This window comes from Vitis riparia, chromosome 6 (assembly GCF_004353265.1).
Source record: "Vitis riparia cultivar Riparia Gloire de Montpellier isolate 1030 chromosome 6, EGFV_Vit.rip_1.0, whole genome shotgun sequence".
Lineage (NCBI taxonomy): Eukaryota > Viridiplantae > Streptophyta > Magnoliopsida > Vitales > Vitaceae > Vitis > Vitis riparia.
This window is the reverse complement of record NC_048436.1, coordinates 3,451-23,208: the sequence shown is the minus strand read 5'-3', so window position 1 is coordinate 23,208 and position 19,758 is coordinate 3,451. Positions and strand designations below refer to the sequence as shown.

The 19,758-nt window shown below is 39.4% G+C and overlaps 3 protein-coding genes and 1 pseudogene across 3 annotated transcripts in view; 3 read left to right on the top strand and 1 right to left on the bottom strand.

Moving 5' to 3' along the window:
- Positions 1–12,307, bottom strand: part of LOC117916226 (methyl-CpG-binding domain-containing protein 11-like) — a 29,018-nt gene extending 16,711 nt beyond the window's left edge. Inside the window, exon 1 of the mRNA XM_034832154.1 lies at positions 12,057–12,307. Coding sequence (XP_034688045.1) covers positions 12,057–12,158 — 102 coding nt within the window. The 5' untranslated portion in view covers positions 12,159–12,307. The remainder of the gene's footprint in view (positions 1–12,056) is intronic.
- Positions 9,696–9,856, top strand: LOC117917182 (annotated as a pseudogene).
- A 2,621-nt stretch (positions 12,308–14,928) lies between the features above and the next one.
- LOC117916243 lies at positions 14,929–15,336 on the top strand. The gene has a single exon (XM_034832190.1). It carries the CDS (start codon positions 14,929–14,931, stop codon positions 15,334–15,336), a length of 408 nt encoding a protein of 135 aa, XP_034688081.1.
- A 1,581-nt stretch (positions 15,337–16,917) lies between these two features.
- Positions 16,918–17,985, top strand: LOC117916242. The gene has a single exon (XM_034832188.1). It carries the CDS (start codon positions 16,918–16,920, stop codon positions 17,983–17,985), a length of 1,068 nt encoding a protein of 355 aa, XP_034688079.1.
- The last annotated feature ends 1,773 nt before the right edge of the window (positions 17,986–19,758 follow it).

Genomic DNA, 19,758 nt, shown 5'->3' with positions numbered 1-19,758 from the left:
GTACCCATCATCCTCGTAATAGATTTTCCTACATAAAATCAATCTTGAACTTTTCCTTTACTTTCGCAAATTACAACTCTGGCCCATTTTCCAACTGGCAACAGAGCTTCGTTCCTAGGTCCTTCCTCTGCAACCACATCTGCATAGGACTGACATCCTCTGTAAATTCCCTTGCTCGCCTGAGAATCTTCAATCGCCTCCTTCGAGGCTCTTACAGCTTGATCAGACGAATCTTGCACTAAAGAAATCGCCTTCCTAAGGGCTTCCCACCCATTGCCTTTAACACCCTCAGGAACAACTAGAATTAAGGGTTTCCTCTTTGTAACAAATTCTGTAATTTTCATGAATCTCCCTCTACTATTGAAACAAATCTTCATCAAATGAGTCCTAGTCTTGCCCCTAATCTTTCGAATAAAACCCCTGGAAGCCTCTAACTCCACAGCTTTCTTCAAATGCTCCAACAACCATTCCAACTCCTCCTTTCCAAAACCTATTGAGACAACAAAACCTCGACTCCTCTCTGTTATTGAAATCCAAAGTCCCCCATTAGAGCCTTCAAACTTTACCTGGAAAGCCTTTTTTTCCACTTCAAAAAACTTCGCCATATGCAGCAGGATATTAACTTAATCCGGTCTAAACTTTAAGTTGGATCAGGTAAGAAGTCATGTCCTTGGAAAAAATCCATTCCCTTCTTTACAGCAAGCTTTTTCCCTTGTACATCTTAAGGAATCTAGGTTAGGAGTCATGATGAGAACATCTTCTGCATCATCAATTGAAATTTCTGCTCTGAATATCATGGATGAAAAAGGAACCATGGGAGGAGAAAAAGATCCAAGGTGGTGCGACTTCTACAAAAGATCAAAGTGCACCTAAAAAACATGATGGAGATTGAATGGAAGGCCTCAACAAGGAAACAAGGGAGGAAGATACTCTAAAAGTAACAAAGTGCTTAACACTGAGGCTGTACCTACTACAAATACAGCATCCACTGATGCTAATATGAATCCTCCACCTACTGAGAGCATGCCATTCACTGAAGAACAGATTGATATTTTATATAAGATCGCATCTATCAAAAAAAAAAAAAAAATTTATATAAGATCATGGGAAAATCTGAAATGCCTTCATCTTCCTATGCTTTTGCACAATTTGGATCACATGGTAAGGACTATGAAATCTGTTCAATTTCTAATTGGATTCTTGATTTTATTTGAGTCACGGTTGCCTACTTGATAAATAAAATGCCCTCCAAAACTCTTGGCTTTGATACCCTCCCATATTCTAGGTCTTTATTCTCTTTCTCCCAAATTCTTTGGTTTTCGTTTATATGTTCATGTTCCTAATAAGGATAGATCTAAACTTGATCCTATGGCTATCAAATGCATTTTCCTAGGATACTCACCTCCCAAAAAAAAATATATGATATAAGTGTATTCATCCTCCATTTAGGAAGAAATTTGTTATCATGGATGTGAGTTTTTTTTAAGACCGGCCAAACTATCGCAAAACTGCTCTTCAAAGGGAGGAACACAAGATGAAGATCAGCCACAATCATTTTCTTTTCCCTTACCTATGCATACTTGGGAAAATGAAAGAAAGGGGAGAATCAAACAATCTGAGGAGGAAAAGATGTTGAAAAGGATGTTGAACTGCTTTTTTACTCCTAAAGACCTCGAGAATCTAGATTGGTACAAGAGTCCATTCTCCCTATGCACAACCTATCATCCACTCTAGAAGAAGGTACAATTTCCAACTCTAATCCTTCAAATTCAATCCTTTATCCTTCCAAATCCACTCTTATTTTTAATATTGACCTGGACATTCCTATAGCAATCTGAAAGGGTGTAAGATGTTGTACCAAAAATCCCTTGTCCAATTTTATGTCTTATGACAAGATAAACAACAAATACAAAGCCTTTACAACTCAATTAGCTGTGGATTCAATCCCAAAGAATGTGGAGGAAGCCATTGTTGATCCCAAATGGAAAGAAGCCATAAATGAAGAAATGAAGAAATGAAGGCACTAAACAAGAATCAAACCTAGGATATTTCTAATTTGCCTACAAGGAAACATTAAGTTGGATATAAGTGGGTGCTAACTATCAAGTACAAGGCAAATGACACCATAGAAAGGTACAAGGCACGCTTAATAGCTAAAGGATACATGTAGACTTTTGGAATTAACTATGGAGAAATGTTCGCATCATTGGCAAAGATGACTTCCATTAGAATTCTACCATCTCTAGTAGCAAACCAAGATTGGCCTCACCAACAATTCAATGTGAAGAATGCATTTCTATACGGAAACTTGGAAAAATAAGTCTTTATGGATCCTCCACTTGGTTTTGAAGACCAATTCAACAAAGGGAAAGTAGGTAGACTTAAAAAGGCACTATATGGGTAAAAAAAATCTCTAAAAGCATGGTTTAGGAGATTTACTCAATCTATTCTCAAGTTCAGTTACTAGCAAAGTCAAAATGACCACACACTGTTCATTAAGTAGTCTCTCAAGAAAAGATTAATCACACTTATTGTCTCTATTGATGATATTATTGTGACAGGTGATGACTTGGAAGAGATTCACCAATTGAAGAGCAAGCAGACCAAGGAATTTGAAATTAAAGATCTGGGAAATCTGAAGTATTTTGGCATTGAAGTAGCTAGATCAAAGAATGGGATCCACATCTCTCAAAAGAAATATATACTCAACTTAATGAAACGGGTATGATAGGACGTTAACTCATAGATGCTCCAACTGATACAAACCAAAAGTTAGCAACCAAAGAAGGTAGTGTTCTTGTAGATAAGGGGAGATATCAAAAGCTAGTGGGAAGACCGATTTATCTCTCATACTTAGTCAAACATTGCATATTTTGTTGGAGTTGTGGGCTAGTTCATGCATGCTCCCCTTGAAGAACACATGGATGTTGCGATGAGGATCTTGAGGTATCTAAAAGCTACGCTAGGGAAAGGACTCCTATTTTCAAAGAATAATCATTTGCATGTTGAAGTCTATACAGATGTGGACTAGCCAAGTCATTGACTAAGTGAAAGTCAATTACCGGTTACTACACCTTTGTTAGAGGTAATTTGGTAACTTGGAGGTATTGAGGTTGAGTTTCGTGCAATGGCCTTAAGAATTTGTAAACTTATGTGGATTAATACTCTACAAAAGGAGCTTCAAGTAGAGATTTAAGAATCTATGAAGTTATTTGGTGATAACAAAGGTACGATTAGCATCGCTCACAAACCTATTCGACATGATAGAACAAAGCACATCGAAATTGATAGGCACTTAATTATTCTCTTGAGGTTGGGATTGTTTGACTCCTTACATACATACTAAACTTCGATTGGTAGATCGATTTATTAAAGGAATTGCATGACCAAGTTTCAATTCTATGACAAGCAAGTTGGGCATGCAAGACATCTTTGAACCAACTTGAGGGGGAGTGTTAGAAATCTGCAAACTTAATTTCAAAGATAAAATTGACTGTTATTTTATTACCATGTATATTCCTAGGACTTAGCTGTTAGATTAGTCAAATATTATTCTTTATAGGACAGTTGTATTATAGCTAGAAAGTGGTAGAATCTCAGCTTGATTTCAACCTAAATCTCAGCCTGATTTCAGCCTAATTCGGTAATAACCTTGTACATATATGCGTATGATTCTTATACAATAAATTCAGGAAGAATTGATTTTGACCAATAGCAACTTGATGCTAAAAAAGTGGACCATTATGCTACATCATAGGGTCTGAGAGCAGAATTTATTGCTAAGAAAAGTGCATCTTTTATATGCTATATATCATATTATTATACGAGCACTGGATAAAACCCCAATGTGAAGGAAATCAAACATACATTTACCAGGTTTGGCTGATTCAAGTTACACTAGATCAAGATGCATCCTCATTTGTAATCCAACACAAAAGGAAGGAAAAAAAAAATCCAATTTCGATACCACCAAGAAATCATGAGACACAGCTATTGCAATGAGGGACACATAGTGCAAGAACATGTTTACAATAGTCATCATGACCAGTGAATGTGTTTGTGGGTATTTTCATGTGAGTCTGGATGGGTGGGGCTGCTTCATGCTGGAGATTGAAACCCAGGGCAAGCCTTAGGCAGCTTATTGGTCAGGCTCAGACAGACCTTTCTTTTTTTTTTTAATTATTATTATTATTAGAAACAAAAGATGTATTAATTATTGATAAAAATTCCATGAGAAGGATGAGGAGACCTCCCCATAATTACAGAAACATGAGGCAGCTCAGCGAGACTTCATGCTGCCATTTTTACATCCCTGTCTAGTTCTAAAGGTAAACCACAATAAAGATGAAAATCACTTGGGGGTGCATACTCCAGGGAAGGAAGTGGCTTTTGAAACATCTTACATTGTGGGAAACTTTGATGAGAAATTGGTTAGTAGCAAGATAAAAAGTAGACAAGGGACAAATATCTTATGAAGGCATTGCCATTTTTAAATAGATAATAAGATATGTAACTCAAGCACCATGGGAAGAATACAAAGGGCCACCAAGACAGCATGGTCATGAAGAACAGAACAGAATGTAAAAATGTGAAAAAAGTAAAAATAAAAACAAGCAACCAAACAATTACAAGGACCAGCCACTCCAACCCCAGCCAATCAACAAAACCAAAAAAAGATATTCATCCTTTCCGAAATGCATCCAGAGACTGCATGAACCAAAACTCAAGAAACATATCTTTGAGCTTCAAAATAGAGAGCTCAAACCCATCATATAATCTTTGATTCCTTTCCTTCCATAAACACCAAAAAATACACAAAGAAGCTGTTCTCCAAATTTATTTCCTTCCCCACAAAACGTACTCTCCATGATAGTAGAGAACAACTAATCAAGTCAGGCAAACCCGACGATAACCCAAATGTTGGGTGGTGATTCCTTTGAAAACATTAAAAAGGCACAACATTTAATATGATGGCGAAGAAATAATGAATCTCATAAATGAAGGTTGGGAACTGGTTGGAGATGCCCTGCCAGATGGAGGACAACAGATTAATCTTCTAAGTGGTGATGCTTCAAATGATAACAATAGAAGCAAAAGAGGGGAACTTCACTCAGAAGGCAAAAGCTGATCCTCCCTCAAAATGACTTTGCTTGGAGTAGAGCCCCAAGCAACAAATCCAAAGTCAAGTAATAGAATTGGGCAGCACATCCAAAGATTATTCTGCACTTTACAACCCTAACACTCCTGATGATTCCCAAAGAAGAGGATCAGAGGAGAAGGGCCACAACACATTCAGCAGACATGTAGGGAAGTGGGAGTAGAAGTGGAGAAGGCAAAAGGGCAAAACCAATCACTTGAATTCTAATTTCAGGCATTATCTTATTTTAAATAAATCTTGAGTGGACAAAAAATTCAGCAGTTCGATTTTATTTATTTATTTATTTATTTATTTGTCTGAAGCCTTAGCAAAGCTTAAAGTAAAGAGAATGGACCAACAATACAAATTGCTATATTATGTCAACCATTACAAAGAAGTACAGAACCTTAGAATATAGTAGCAATGCATTTTTGACAACTAATAACCAGTTTGTCTTAGTTGTTTTGGTTCCTTAATTTTTCTTATTGAACCCCTAATTTATTTAGGAAGGAGGTATTTTTCTTACATGAAGAGAATGACTCATAAGAAAATGTTCCGTCGACAAGGATGGATCAAACAAATCAGAAGACATAACCATACTAATTTAATACATGGAAGCAAGTAATCTAACATGTTGGTATTTTTGGCAGCAAGGTAAACAAGAGATATTATTCAGTAAATTCCATGGTTAATATTGCAGAACCCAGTATAAGAACTAATGTTAATGATGGTAATTGCAAAAGGAAAAGAAACAGATTCCAAATCAACAATTCAAATATGATAATTCTATAAAATTTCAAAAATAATAAAAGATAAAAAAATAAAAATAAAGTATAAAATTTAAAAGATCAAGTCTACTACAACATTCATGTCAATTATAGATGACCTCAGCACAGAGATCACTTTCTACAGATGAGAAGTCATAGTCAATGGAAGATCTCAGCTTTGACAGTCACATCTCAAAAATAGATGCAGAACCATACTCTCACCATTGAGAGTGTTAATAAGCCTAAAAGAAGAGACTGAAGCCATGACTCAAAGTTGCAGTCTCGATCATTGACTCAGAAAGTCATGAGGCACATCGATCTCAGTATCTCAGATCAGTATTGGACGATACGCAAAATATATGCAATTAAATATACTTTTTATAAAATTTTAAGTTTAATTATATTTAATATTATTTAAATAAATATAAAAATTTGTTTATCAGTTTTTAATATTAAAGATCTTTTATTTAATATCTTCACGTTAAATTTTATTAATTATAAAAAAATTCAAATTATGTATCACATTTTAATATTGATACAAGTAATTGTTAATTTTTTTTTAGTAATATGTTATCTAATAAAATTTAATTTATACACTAGTAATTTATTGAAAATGTAATTACATTAAATTCTTATAAATTATATTTATATTTATATTTATCTCATTATATTCATTATCCATTGTATAAATACCACTATGTTCATTACCCATTTCACCCAAACATCCATAGGGTAAACCCATTACCTCATTGCCCAAGTCCCATTTCTTCATCCTTCCCATCCTCTTCTTCTCTTTCAAACCCTTTTTTTTTCTTTCTCTGAAATTGGGTGAATGGGAATAAAACCATTTGCAATACCCAAACATCCTCTTTAGTAAATCCATTACCTCATTATCCAAGACCCATTTCTTCATCCTCCCCGTCCTCTTCTTCTCTTTCAAACCCTTTTTTTTTCTTTCTCTATAACTGGGTGAATGGGAATAAAACCATTTGCAATTGATTCTCCTCAAGGCTCAAGTTCTAGGCAACTTCTCCTTCCGAATCGATCCAGACCATTTCCGAGTCTAACTCGGATATTGGTTTCGTAGCAAGCTTGGACGAGGCAAATATGGCTCAGTCGAGTCATACCAGTCTCGACCGATATTTCGAACCCTAACTGAAGCTAGATCAGCTTTGACCCAGGTGGTTTGATGCAAGATTTCCACCCAATCAAAAAAACAAAACCTAATAATAAAATATTAAGACTACAACAAACATGAAGGCCAGATTGGAAAGCCAGATGCCAACTGCCTCATGTGTTTGTCAAAAGAAAAGTAAAAGATATACACGTATATATGTATGTATGTATATATATATATATATATAGAGAGAGAGAGAGAGAGAGTGAGAGAGAGAGAGATTCAAGATAACCATAAATTAACCGATTTGATACACTGAATAGGTATTTGAATTTTGAAGACACAAGAATTGAATTTGATAAAACAATTACAATTCATATAAATCCATAAACTACAAAACCTTATCCATTAAATACTGTAAGAAATCATAATACCGATCATCATCAATAATACGATAAGTTGACATTCAGCTTTTAGGGGGCTCTGCAAAACTTTACATGAATCATGAACCTAGTTATGGTGTGATTGGGGGCCAAATGGAAGTGCCCTCCATAAAATACATTTATCTTTTCATCATTAATTAATTATTCCTGCACTTAATATTAAGTTTGATGTTTAATGCATAATAAATTCCACATAGGATTGCCTCCATTGTTTGCCAATCTCTCAATGTCATGAGAAAAAAAGCAGATTTGCAAAGAAATTATAAAGAAATGAAAATAAATGAGTCCCCAAGCACTTGCTGAATGCAAACATATATCAGTCACAGTTTCATAAGTGCATTGACTTAAAAGAGAGAAGAAAAAAAAAAAGGATAAATGAGAAAAAAGTATATCACGTGGAATTATAACTAAAATGCTCATATTTGTGTGGCAACCAAAGAAAAAAATGAAACATTAATAAAACTATTCAATTGCTGAAAAGAGAACATGACTATGGTACATCATATATGCTACCAAAGAAAATATGCCATCACATAAGCCATTCAAGGTAACATATTAAACCAACTATACCATCTAGGCAAAGACATCAACAACCAAAATTAGTGATGAGCACATTCAAGAGCCAGAAATGGAAAGAGAAGAAAAACAAGACCAAGAATTTGAACACATCATCAGCAAAGCAAATTAGGGGATCAAATATGTAAACATTTGGTTCCCTATGAGAGCCCTGTCCATCCCTTAAGTACACATTGAATCAAAATTTGAATTCAATGTCTCCTAGCTTATTTGTCAAAGGCAGTAAACAGTTTTTTCCCATGGAACTAGGTTCAAAACTCAGCCCAAAGCTTGTAAAATGTATAAAATTCTTGGGTTAGGGTGTGAGGGTAGGGGGACAGCAGCAATATGCAGGCAAAAAATCTTTCTGTAGTCTTACAACATTCTTACGCAACCATAGAGGAAATATGCAATCACATTGGAATTCAGCAATGGTCGTACAAAAGAACCACGAATGGAAGAGAGAGAGAAGAAAATATTTGTCCATATTGTCACCAAAGAAAATCAAGGTATCAAATATATGCACACATTGGTTCATATTCTTAAAATACATATAGTAAAACCTCTATAAAATAATACTCTTGGGACCACGAGAAATTATTATCTCACCAATGTTATTGATTTATCAATAAATGAACAATTTATTAAACCATCGATAAATGAATATTTATTAATTTAGAGAGAATATTATATCTTATAAATTCAAAAACAATGAATGTAATCAAAAGTTAATACATAAAAGCATGACATTCTAAAAAAGACGAGATGATTATTATTTATGGAAGATAGAAAGACTCTTAAAATGAAGAGATTTGGTGTCAAAATATAATGCCCTAGAGGATAAAAAGATTTCAAATATGTGATGGTTTTGAAAAAGAGTTGAATTGTGAAAAACAGAAGTTGTGAAAAGCTACTCAATACTATATTATGAAATTTTGTTTGCTATTTTTTTATGAACTTCATCACTTATTAGTTTATATTTCCTTCAATCCCTAAGGATTTCTAAAAAATTTATATCTTATGCATTTAGCAAGGTTATTAACTTAAGACACTTGCTCGAATTAGGACTAGAAGATTTTATTATTTAAGTGAGTTATTAATTTATCGAACACTTATTTATCAAGGATTTTACTATAATTGGTAAAAGACTTGAATGTGATGCCTCCTAGCTTAGTTGTCAAAGCGGCACCTAGTTTACCATGTAGACATAGGTTCAAGTTGCTACTAAGCTTGGAAATCTTGTTTATAATAATTATGATTCATTTAACCTAAAGAACATGTACAAAAAAAGTTATGCTTTGATGGAAAACTTCCATCACTTGACTTGTAAGCTCTTCACCCACTGTCCTTTCAAAAATTTAATTAAATAATAGATGGCTTCAAAAGTCTTGATTTGGTCATTATATTCTAAGAATTGAAACTACTATTAAAATAAAAAATATACGAATTCAAAATAAATCTTCAAATAAAATGGTGGACCATTACTTATGGGATCAACAATCCTTCTCACAATTTTCAAGTACCCACCAATCTCAATAGAAATATCATATAACGTTATGTAATCCAATATACATACTAGGTCAAATACATCTTAAAATAGCATCAAAGACACCTTTTTCATTGATAATTTGGGTGGAAGTCAAAGTAGAGGTTTTCTTAGGACAATGTCATCAAGCGTCTTCATAGAAAAGAGAGATGGTTGGCATATGCCCCAACAAGGGATGGAAATAGCCTTCAAACTTACCTATTACCACACATACGGTCAAGATAGTGTCATCAAGTGTTTCATCATGTGTAATGGGGTAGTGGCCTTTATCACACATATCTATATATTTTCTCAAACTTCTATATAAAATATTATTTACTCTATACTTCTATATAAATATTATTTATTCCATAGAAAAATTCTAATTAACTACTTTTCTTGTAATATCATATTTGGATAAACTACACTCTACAAACCTTAAAAACTCCAAGGGAAGTGTGAATTCATATTAGCATAAGTTTTCATCAATATCAATTCACTTAAAAATCCGTGTTAGTGCACAAAAGTTAATAATTTTTGCTCATGTTTTGTCAATGTCCATCATAAGATAAGACTTGAATTTCCAATTGAAACTACAATGAAACAATCCACATTTTAATTCAGGCCTCTACTTGATACAATTGTCTAAACTTGAATATAAATTGTTACCAAATAGATTCCAATTTATAAAGGTTTATAATTTTCTTGTAATATCAATAAATAATCTTAAAAGCTAACATAGCAAAAGCAACTGTAAACAGAACGAAGATACTTCACTCTGCCTAAAACTATTAGCAAAACAATTAAGATTCTCCACATAAATGATATTACATTAATTAAAATTGATGAACTAGGTCATGAATCACTACAAAATTCATTCTTTATTGTGACCCTTCATCCAAAAATAGAAGATATTAGAAATGATTAAAATTTTTATCAAATCTATACTAATTAAGTTCCGATCATCTTCTTTTGTAAAAACAGTTGCTTCTCTAACCCTAGTCTTATAAGGAATGACAGACCTCATAAAATTCAAACTGAGTATGTATAAGGCATTGAACTTGAAAACCATTTAAAAGATGAAAGCACGGGAATGGTTCTTGCATGTGCCAATATAGAATGCAGAACATACTAAATCAATAGAAATGCAAACTTCAAAAGAAGTAAAATACAATATTGAATTATCTGTTTAAGGAACCTAAATGAAAATGAAAACCAGAAAACTATAACAGCTTGATTCATGCCCTAAATAAATGAACACCAAATAATCTAGAACAAAATACGCATTCCATGTCCTAAATAAATAAAAACCAAATAATCTAGAACATTCCATATTCCATAAACTTTCAAAAAAAAAAGTGACCTTATTATTAAAGAAACAACCTAAAGCAATTTCAATCAATAGACTGAACAACTATTATAACTGCAAATTGGCTTCTCATGCACCAAATAGCAAAATAAGTAACAATTTACACCATAAAAATTTTTAAAAAGTTGAAGAAAAGCAAAAGGTATAATTCCATCCCAAAATTAAAAACGAAGAACCAGAAAAAAATAATAATAAGATATGCTCCTACTAGGCACAATTCCCCAAAAAGAGCTTCAAACTGTGAAAGTACTTGGAGAAAATCCCTAACCTCAAAGGACCAAGCACAGAACAACAACCACCAACCAAAACTCAAAAAAAAATAAAATAAAAAATAAAAAAAGTATTCAAAAATTCAAAAACTGCAATTCTTACTTAAAATTGATAAGTAAAACCGGAACACAAACAAATTATACTCTCATTCACGTAGAATTCCCACTTGGCTTGGAGAAAAAAACCCTAACCACGCCAGAAATGTTATAAAAAAATATTTTTAAAAACTCAAAAAAATAATTTTCTTAAAAACACAAAATTCAATTAGTACAAAACTCGATATTTCAGAGCAAAAACCAGAAAACCAACACCATATGCTGCACAATTCTCCAAAAAGAACTCCAAACCTTTAAACAACTCGGAGAAAAACCCTAACCACATAAGAACGAGCATAAAACAAAACGAGCAAACAGACATTCGAGAAAGAAAAAGATTAAAAAACTAAAAATAAATAAAAGACCAACTCAAAATGGGCAAGCAAAAACAAGAACATAAACGGATATTATCTCGTTCACACACAATTCCACCAAAAAAAGGGAAAAATCTTCAACCTGTGGACGAACTCGGGGAGCACAAGCCAAACCACACCACACCACACGACACCACAACAAATACAGCCAAGTGAAAGCTCAAAAACTAAAAAATTACAATTCGACCTCGAAATTGAGAATTAAAGGCCAGGAAACGAACACCACACCCTCTTACTCGCACAAAATTCCACCAAAAAAGAACCTCCAAACTTGGAACAAACTCCGAGAAAGAATCCAAAAACGAAAAGTACAGAGCGAAATAGGGCATATAAGCAACATGAGAAGCTGAAACACAGAATTCGAAAGCAGAGAACAGAAAGGGAAAAGGAAAAGAAAAAAAAACCTTCTTGGTCCAGCCTTGGGGAGCTGGAAGGTCGATGGAAACGACGTCGTCTGGGCTGTGCTGCTCCTTCATGAAGTCCTTATCTGCTTGTGAGGTCGCCATTTTTGGGAGCCTCCGACGCACATAAACGAGAGTTCCCGCTCTCTCTCGCTTCTCTCCCAAAAAAAGACAAACGAATGATGAAACGAACCAGCCAAAGGCACAATACGCGAGACGATGTGCGAGTGAGAGTGAGTTTCGAGATGATATATATAGTCCTACATTTTCTCGCCTTTGCTTTTATTTATTTTAATTTTGTTTCTATTTCTCCGGAAACAGACTTGCAGGGAGGGTCGGACGTGCGATGATGTATAGGATGGATTTGAGTGTTCGGGTTGGCGTCCGGATTTAATTCTTTTGTATTCAGATTTTCGGGTCCGAGATATGAATGGCTGCTTCCTATATGTAGGGACCCATCCCTGATGACACGTGGCACGCGTCCCCTGACGATACGTGGCACGTGATCCTATCTGGAGTATCCACATCCGAATTTCCCCAAAAGTACACGTGGCGCGCTTTCCTATCCGGACCCCTGAAATAAAGAGCACACGGGACTCGCAAAACATCCTATCCGGACCACCGCCATTACTCATCCGGCGACCTTTCATATTCTACCCGGATATGTTCATCCGAATCACTGGTCAAGCCAAGCATGTCTCACTACGTCATTCTGACATCCTGTCACAAATCATATCCTAGTACCTGCAGAGTGAAAAGACAGAAGTGACAGCAAGTCACTTTCCACGATCTCTGACAGTCGTTCGTAGGATGAGGATGTCCCTGCCACCACCTAGTGGCATCATGGTAAACCAAAAAGCCTTCCATCATTTATGGAGGAGAGAGAATTTCCAAAGAACTATATATACAAACCTTCGCGCAAAGAAGAAGGTAAGCCTTTCAATACCTAGTAAAAGGCCAACTGTGCCAATTGCTTTTATCTCTTTTTCCATGGCTGACAAAACCATCGGAGGGTGTGTCCGGACACCCTGTCCGGACGCCTTTTGCAGGAGCGACTGAATCAGGAATCACAGTTGAGATCGTACATCCATCCATTTGGCAACTACGTGGATCATTGAGAATACGAGGCCTCAACATTGGCGCCGTCTGTGGGAAACTTTTTCGTTGATTCAGTAACTAGCAAAGATGGCCATGCCTTCCCAAAGCCGTTCATCTGGTAGAGGAGAGGAAGACAATTCTGAATGGCGTCAAGCCATCGAAAGAAGGCAGTTAGCAAGCGAGCGACAACTGCAAACTCTCCTCCAAGAGACGACGAGGTTAAGAGAGGAAAATGCAATATTACGAATCCAGGCATCATCGACGGGGCCACCCCGTCGTCAGCACTCTAGAGGCCAAGTAGCCAACTCAAGGCCTCATCTGGAGTCGATTTACCCCGGAACAGCGGAGGCAATCCCTGAAACACGTAACGCTAGGCCGCACGAGCCACACACACCCATGCCTCGAGCTCCCCGTGAAGAGAGCTCGGATTCCACTCATTTCTCATCAAAGAGACAGCGTGACAGAAGATCCCAGTTATCGGGCGCTATGCGTGCGAGACTAGGACCCCAGCAGCCTGGCAGGCCCAAGCCACCAGCAACCACCACAAGGGGAGTGCACCATGACCCTACGGTCACCCCCATACCACAGAACGTTCTCTTGCACCGTGACCCCTTGGTCACCCCCATGGTGCAGAACGTTCCACCGCACCAAGCGGTACGATCCATTGGGAAAAATCCCCCGAACGAGCCACCCATCGGCTCCATTAGCAAAAGGCTGGATGACATGCTCTCCACACCTTTCTGCTCCCATATCATTCATTACGAGCCCCCAAGGGGGTTCCTCGTACCAAAGTTCTCCACATATGATGGGTGCAGTGACCCCTTCGACCATATTATGCATTATCGGCAGCTCATGACCCTCGATATAGGCAACGACCCGCTGCTGTGCAAAGTATTCCCTACCAGTCTACAAGGACAGGCTCTCTCATGGTTCCATCGCCTACCTCCTAACTCGGTGGATAATTTCAGAGACCTCTCAGAAGCTTTCGTGGGATAGTACCTATGCTCCGCTCGGCATAAACAAAACATCAGCACCTTGCAAAATATAAAAATGAAGGATAATGAATCCTTAAGGGAATTCGTGAAATGATTTGGCCAAGCCGTCCTACAAGTGGAAGTTTGCAGCATGGACGCGGTCCTACAGATCTTCAAGCGAAGCATCTGTCCAGGCACTCCATTTTTTGAGTCATTAGCTAAAAAGCCTCCCGTGACGATGGACGACTTGTTTCGACGTGCAAACAAATACTCAATGCTTGAAGATGATGTACGGGCAGCCACCCAGCAAGTATTGGTTGCCGGACAGTCATCCAAGGGTAGTACAGAAGGAAGCACTAAACATCCGGACAGGCCAAGGCCACCGACAAAGGCAAGAAGGGCCAAGTCGCCCGGAAATGCCACCCCTCACACCACTCTCTATAACTTATGAGAAGCTTCTCCCTATGATCCAAAGCATGTCTGATTTCAGGTGGCCCAGACCCCTCGGATCGGACCCATCCAGAAGAGATCATAGCAAAAAATGCGCTTACCACAAGGAGCATGGCCATACAACGGAGACGTGCAGAAGCCTCCAGTATTTGGTGGAAAGGCTTATAAAGGCGGGACATTTAAGGCAATACCTCCGCTCAGATGCCAGAGATAGAGACGCCTCCCGGGGTCGCGACTCTGGAGCCCCCACGGTTCCAGCCACCCCCAAAGCCATTATAAACTACATCAATGGAGGTCCGTCGGATGAAGAGATAAATTCCAAACGAAAGAGGCAAAAATTATTATGAGAGGCAATGGTGCGTGAGCGCGTCAACTCCATCCGACCTGGGATAACCGGAGGAAGCCCTCACCCCATAGACGGAACAATCACTTTTCCACCAGTAGACCCCACACGGATATTACGTCCGCACCGCGACGCCCTCATTCTATCCTTAGGGATAGACAAATTCGATGTAAGACGCATCTTAGTTGACCCAGGCAGCTCAGCTGACCTGGTACAAGCATCAGTCGTAAGCCACATGGGACATAATTTAGTCGGTCTCGAAAACCCTGGGAGAATCATGTCCGGATTCAACGGGGCATCAACTATTTCCTTAGGAGATATTGTGCTACCAGTTCAAGCTGGCCCAGTCACTCTCAACGTCCAATTTTCAGTGGTACAAGATTTGTCACCCTTCAATATTATCTTGGGGCGCACATGATTGCACGACATGAAAGCCATCCCCTCTACATATCATCAGATGGTAAGTTTTCTTACTGAGGGTGGGCAAATCAACCTGTACGGCAGCCAGCTAGCTGCTCGCCAATGCTACCAGATAGCAAGAGAACCAGGGACCAGTCAAGAGAATGAACCTCTCCCTGAATCCACGCACACACTTGACCAATAGCAGTCACTGTGCCCGGAGGACAGAGATCCCCCGGTAGCAGATCCCTTGCAAACAATCCAAATTTCGGAAGAAGATGTTCACCTTACTCATATCAGTTCTCTCTTAACACCTGAAGAAACCCAGAACATCCAAGACGCCCTCCGACAAAACCATGACATTTTCGCATGGGCGCACTCTGATATGAAGGGGATTCATCCATCGATAGTCTCTCACAAACTTAACGTTTTACCAACAGCGAAACCCATCCGGCAGAGGGTTAGACGTTTCCACCCGGACAGACAAAAAATCATCCGGAATGAGATTGACAAACTACTGGAAGCCGGATTCATCAAAGAAGTAGATTATCCGGACTGGTTGGCAAATGTAGTAGTGGTACCCAAAAAAGAAGGCAAATGGCGGGTCTGCGTTGACTACACCAACCTCAATAAAGCGTGTCCGAAAGACAGTTTCCCCTTGCCACGAATATATCAAATTGTGGACTCCACTGCTGGGCAAGGGATGCTCTCCTTCCTGGACGCTTTCTCCGGATATCACCAAATCCCCATGGCCCCGGATGATCAAGAAAAGATAGCCTTCATAACGCCACACGGACTTTATTGTTATAAAGTCATGCAATTTGGCCTCAAGAATGCCGGCGCTACTTATCAAAGACTGATGACAAAGATATTTAAACCACTAATCGGCCGTACAGTAGAGGTATATATCGACAATATCGTGGTCAAAAGCAAAACCCGAGAGGAGCATGTTCTCCACTTATAAGAAGTTTTTCACCTCCTAAGGAAGTTTGACATGAAGCTAAACCCCTCTAAATGCGCCTTTGGCGTAAGTGCTGGGAAATTCCTGGGATTTATGGTCAGTCAAAGGGGGATAAAGGTTAGCCCAGATCAAGTCAAGGCAGTCATAGAAACACCACCCCTCAGGAACAAGAAGAAAGTACAACGCCTCACAAGCAAGCTTGTCGCCCTAGGGCGTTTTATAGCCCGTTTCACCGATGAGCTACAACCCTTCTTCTTGGCAATCCGTAAAGTGGGAGCAAGCGGATGGACGGACAACTGTCAAAACGCTTTCGAAAAAATTAAGCGGTGCCTCATGCAACCACCCATCCTAAGCAGCCCTCTCCCCAGAGAAAAATTGTATATGTACCTGGCTGTCTCAGAGTGGGCAATTAGCGCTGTCTTATTCCGCTGCCCATCGCCCAAGGAGCAGAAACCCATCTACTACATAAGCAGAGCGTTAGCAGACGTAGAAACCAGATATTCAAAGATGGAATTAACGGCCTTAGCACTTCGAAGTGCCGCCCAAAAACTCCGACCCTATTTCTAAGCACACCCGGTGGTCGTGTTAACTGACCAACCCCTTCGCAATATCCTGCACAAGCCGGACCTAACCGGAAGAATGCTTCAATGGGCCATAGAATTGAGTGAATATGGAATCGAGTTCCAACCCAGATTGTCCATAAAAGGCCAAGTGATGGCTGACTTCGTGCTGGAATACTCCCGAAGGCCCTCCCAACACGAGGAGCCAAGCGAAAAACAATGGTGGACTTTGCGGGTTGATGGGGCCTCCCGGTCATCCGGATCCGGGGTAGGACTCCTGTTGCAATCCCCAACCGGAGAATATTTGGAGCAAGCCATCCGGCTGGGATTCCCCGCCTCTAACAATGAAGCAGAATACGAAGCCATTTTAGCCGGATTGGACCTCGCTCTGGCTCTATCCGTCTCGAAACTCCGAATTTATAGCGATTCCCAACTTGTGGTAAGACATGTTCAGAAAGAATATGAAGCCAAGGATGCACGCATGGCGCGATACTTAAACAAAGTAAGGGACACCTTGCAGCGATTCACCGAATGGACGATTGAGAAAATCAGGCGGATTGAAAACTCGCGTGCCGACGCCCTAGCAGGCATAGCCGCTTCTCTTCCCGTCAAAGAAGCTATACTATTGCCTATATATGTGCAAGCCAAGTCTTCCGTCGTTGAAACCTCCACTTGCCATACCATTGAGGAAAGCAAAACAGTCGACAAAGGCTGGATGAAAGCCATCATTGAGTATCTCCGGACAGGCACCCTGCCCGAAGAAACTAAGCAAGCACACAAGATCCGGGTGCAAGCCGCCCGCTTCACCCTAATAGGGGAACATCTGTACAAGCGATCCTTTACAGGTCCCTACCTCAGATGTCTAAATCATTCAGAGGTGTTGTACGTATTAGCTGAATTGCACGAGGGAGTATGTGGAAATCATTCCGGAGGTCGGTCTCTGGCGCACAGGGCCCATTCACAAGGTTATTACTGGCCCACGATGAAAAAGGATGCGGCGGCATATGTTAAAAAATGTGACAAATGTCAAAGGCATGCCCCCATTCCACACATGCCGTCAGGAGAATTGAAAACAATCTCAGTACCCTGGCCCTTTGCACAATGGGGCATGGACATAGTAAGACCTCTACCAGCCGCACCCGCCTAGAAAAAATTCCTGCTTGTGGCCACGGATTACTTCACTAAATGGGTAGAAGCTGAAGCCTATGCCAGCATCAAAGATAAAGATGTCACCAGGTTTGTATGGAAAAACATCATCTGCCGCTTTGGAATCCCCCAGACCATCATAGCAGACAATGGCCCACAGTTTGATAGTATCGCATTCCGGAATTTTTGTTCAGAACTAAACATCCGAAACTCATACTCTACGCCACGATATCCCCAAAGCAATGGTCAAGCGGAGGCCACAAACAAAACGCTAATCACTGCCTTAAAGAAAAGACTCGAGCAAGCCAAAGAAAGTGGGTGGAGGAACTACCCGGCGTCCTGTGGGCTTATCGAACCACACCCGGACGTCCAACAGGAAACACTCCCTTCGCCCTCGCATACGGTATGGACGCAATCATTCCTACTGAAATAGGCTTACCCACTGTCCGGACCGAGGTAGAAAGGGAGACTGATGCAGATACAGAGTTAGGAAGAAACTTAGACTGGGCGGACGAAGTAAGAGAAACTGCAGCCATCCGGATGGCAGATTATCAACAAAGGGCATCAGCCCACTACAATCGCAAAGTAAGGCCCAGAAGCTTCAAAAATGGTACGCTGGTCCTTAGAAAAGTTTTTGAAAATACTGCTGACATAGGAGCAGGAAAATTCCAAGCCAACTGGGAAGGCCCCTACATAGTGTCTAAAGCAAGTGAAAGTGGAGCCTATCATCTACAAGAACTAGATGGAACCCCGTTGCAGCGACCATGGAATGTATCTAATCTAAAGCAGTATTACCAATAAAGGATGAGGCAAAATGAAGAAGTATATTTTATTGATACTTGTGTGAAAAGAATCACATACAAAAAGTCTCCGGACTACAAAATACAAAGAGAAGATAGCAGTAAAAATTCTTTACAAAAAGAAAAGACCCTCATTGAGCAGGTTTGCGGCGCAGCTTCTCCTCTTCACCCGGAGGAATTGAAGGGACATCCCGTTTGATTCCATGCTTCTTCATACAGCAGCGATAGCCAAAGAAGTACATTTCATCAACTTGCTTCTGGTACTCCGCTTCAAGTTCCTCCCTTTCCGCAGCAAACTCACCCTCCAGCTCTTTTTTTTGCGCTGATAAGCGCAACTGCAACTCTTCTCTTTGCCTCTTCTCAATGGACACCTCTGTCCGGAGTTGCCTTACCTCCCTCCTCAAAAGAGCCATCTCGTCCTCCGTCTCAAAAAGGCGGGCTTCCATAAAATCCTCCCGGCTCTTTGCCTCAGCAAGCTCTTCTCGAAGAACCTCGTTCTCCTCTCGAGCAATAGATGAACCGGCTTCGGCCTGCTCCAGTCTCAAACGCAACTTCTCTTCATCACTCTTTCACTGAGACATGAAGGATTTTGTGTAATCAACAGTCTCTAGCAGGTCAGAAAGAAGATCACGTTGATGAGCCATGCCGCGAAGGCCACTCACCAGCTGCAGGAAAATACTCAAACAAAGAAAGACCAAGTTACAAACCATGTGACAAACGCATCAGTATGACAAAGAAATCAAGACACAAATTATACCATCTCTACTGTCTCGAACATCTTGGCTGAAGGCACTCCAACGTCAGAACCGGAAGAAATCTGTTTTAGCTTCTCTTCCATCTCCGCATAGCTAAAAGGGCTAGCAGAGTTGAAAGTGGCATCATAAAAAAGACTCCCCCCCAAAGAGGCATTGGAAAGTGATTCCTCCTCCGGGACCACGGCTTCAGCATTCTCAGCCGGCTGGGTCTCTTTGGAT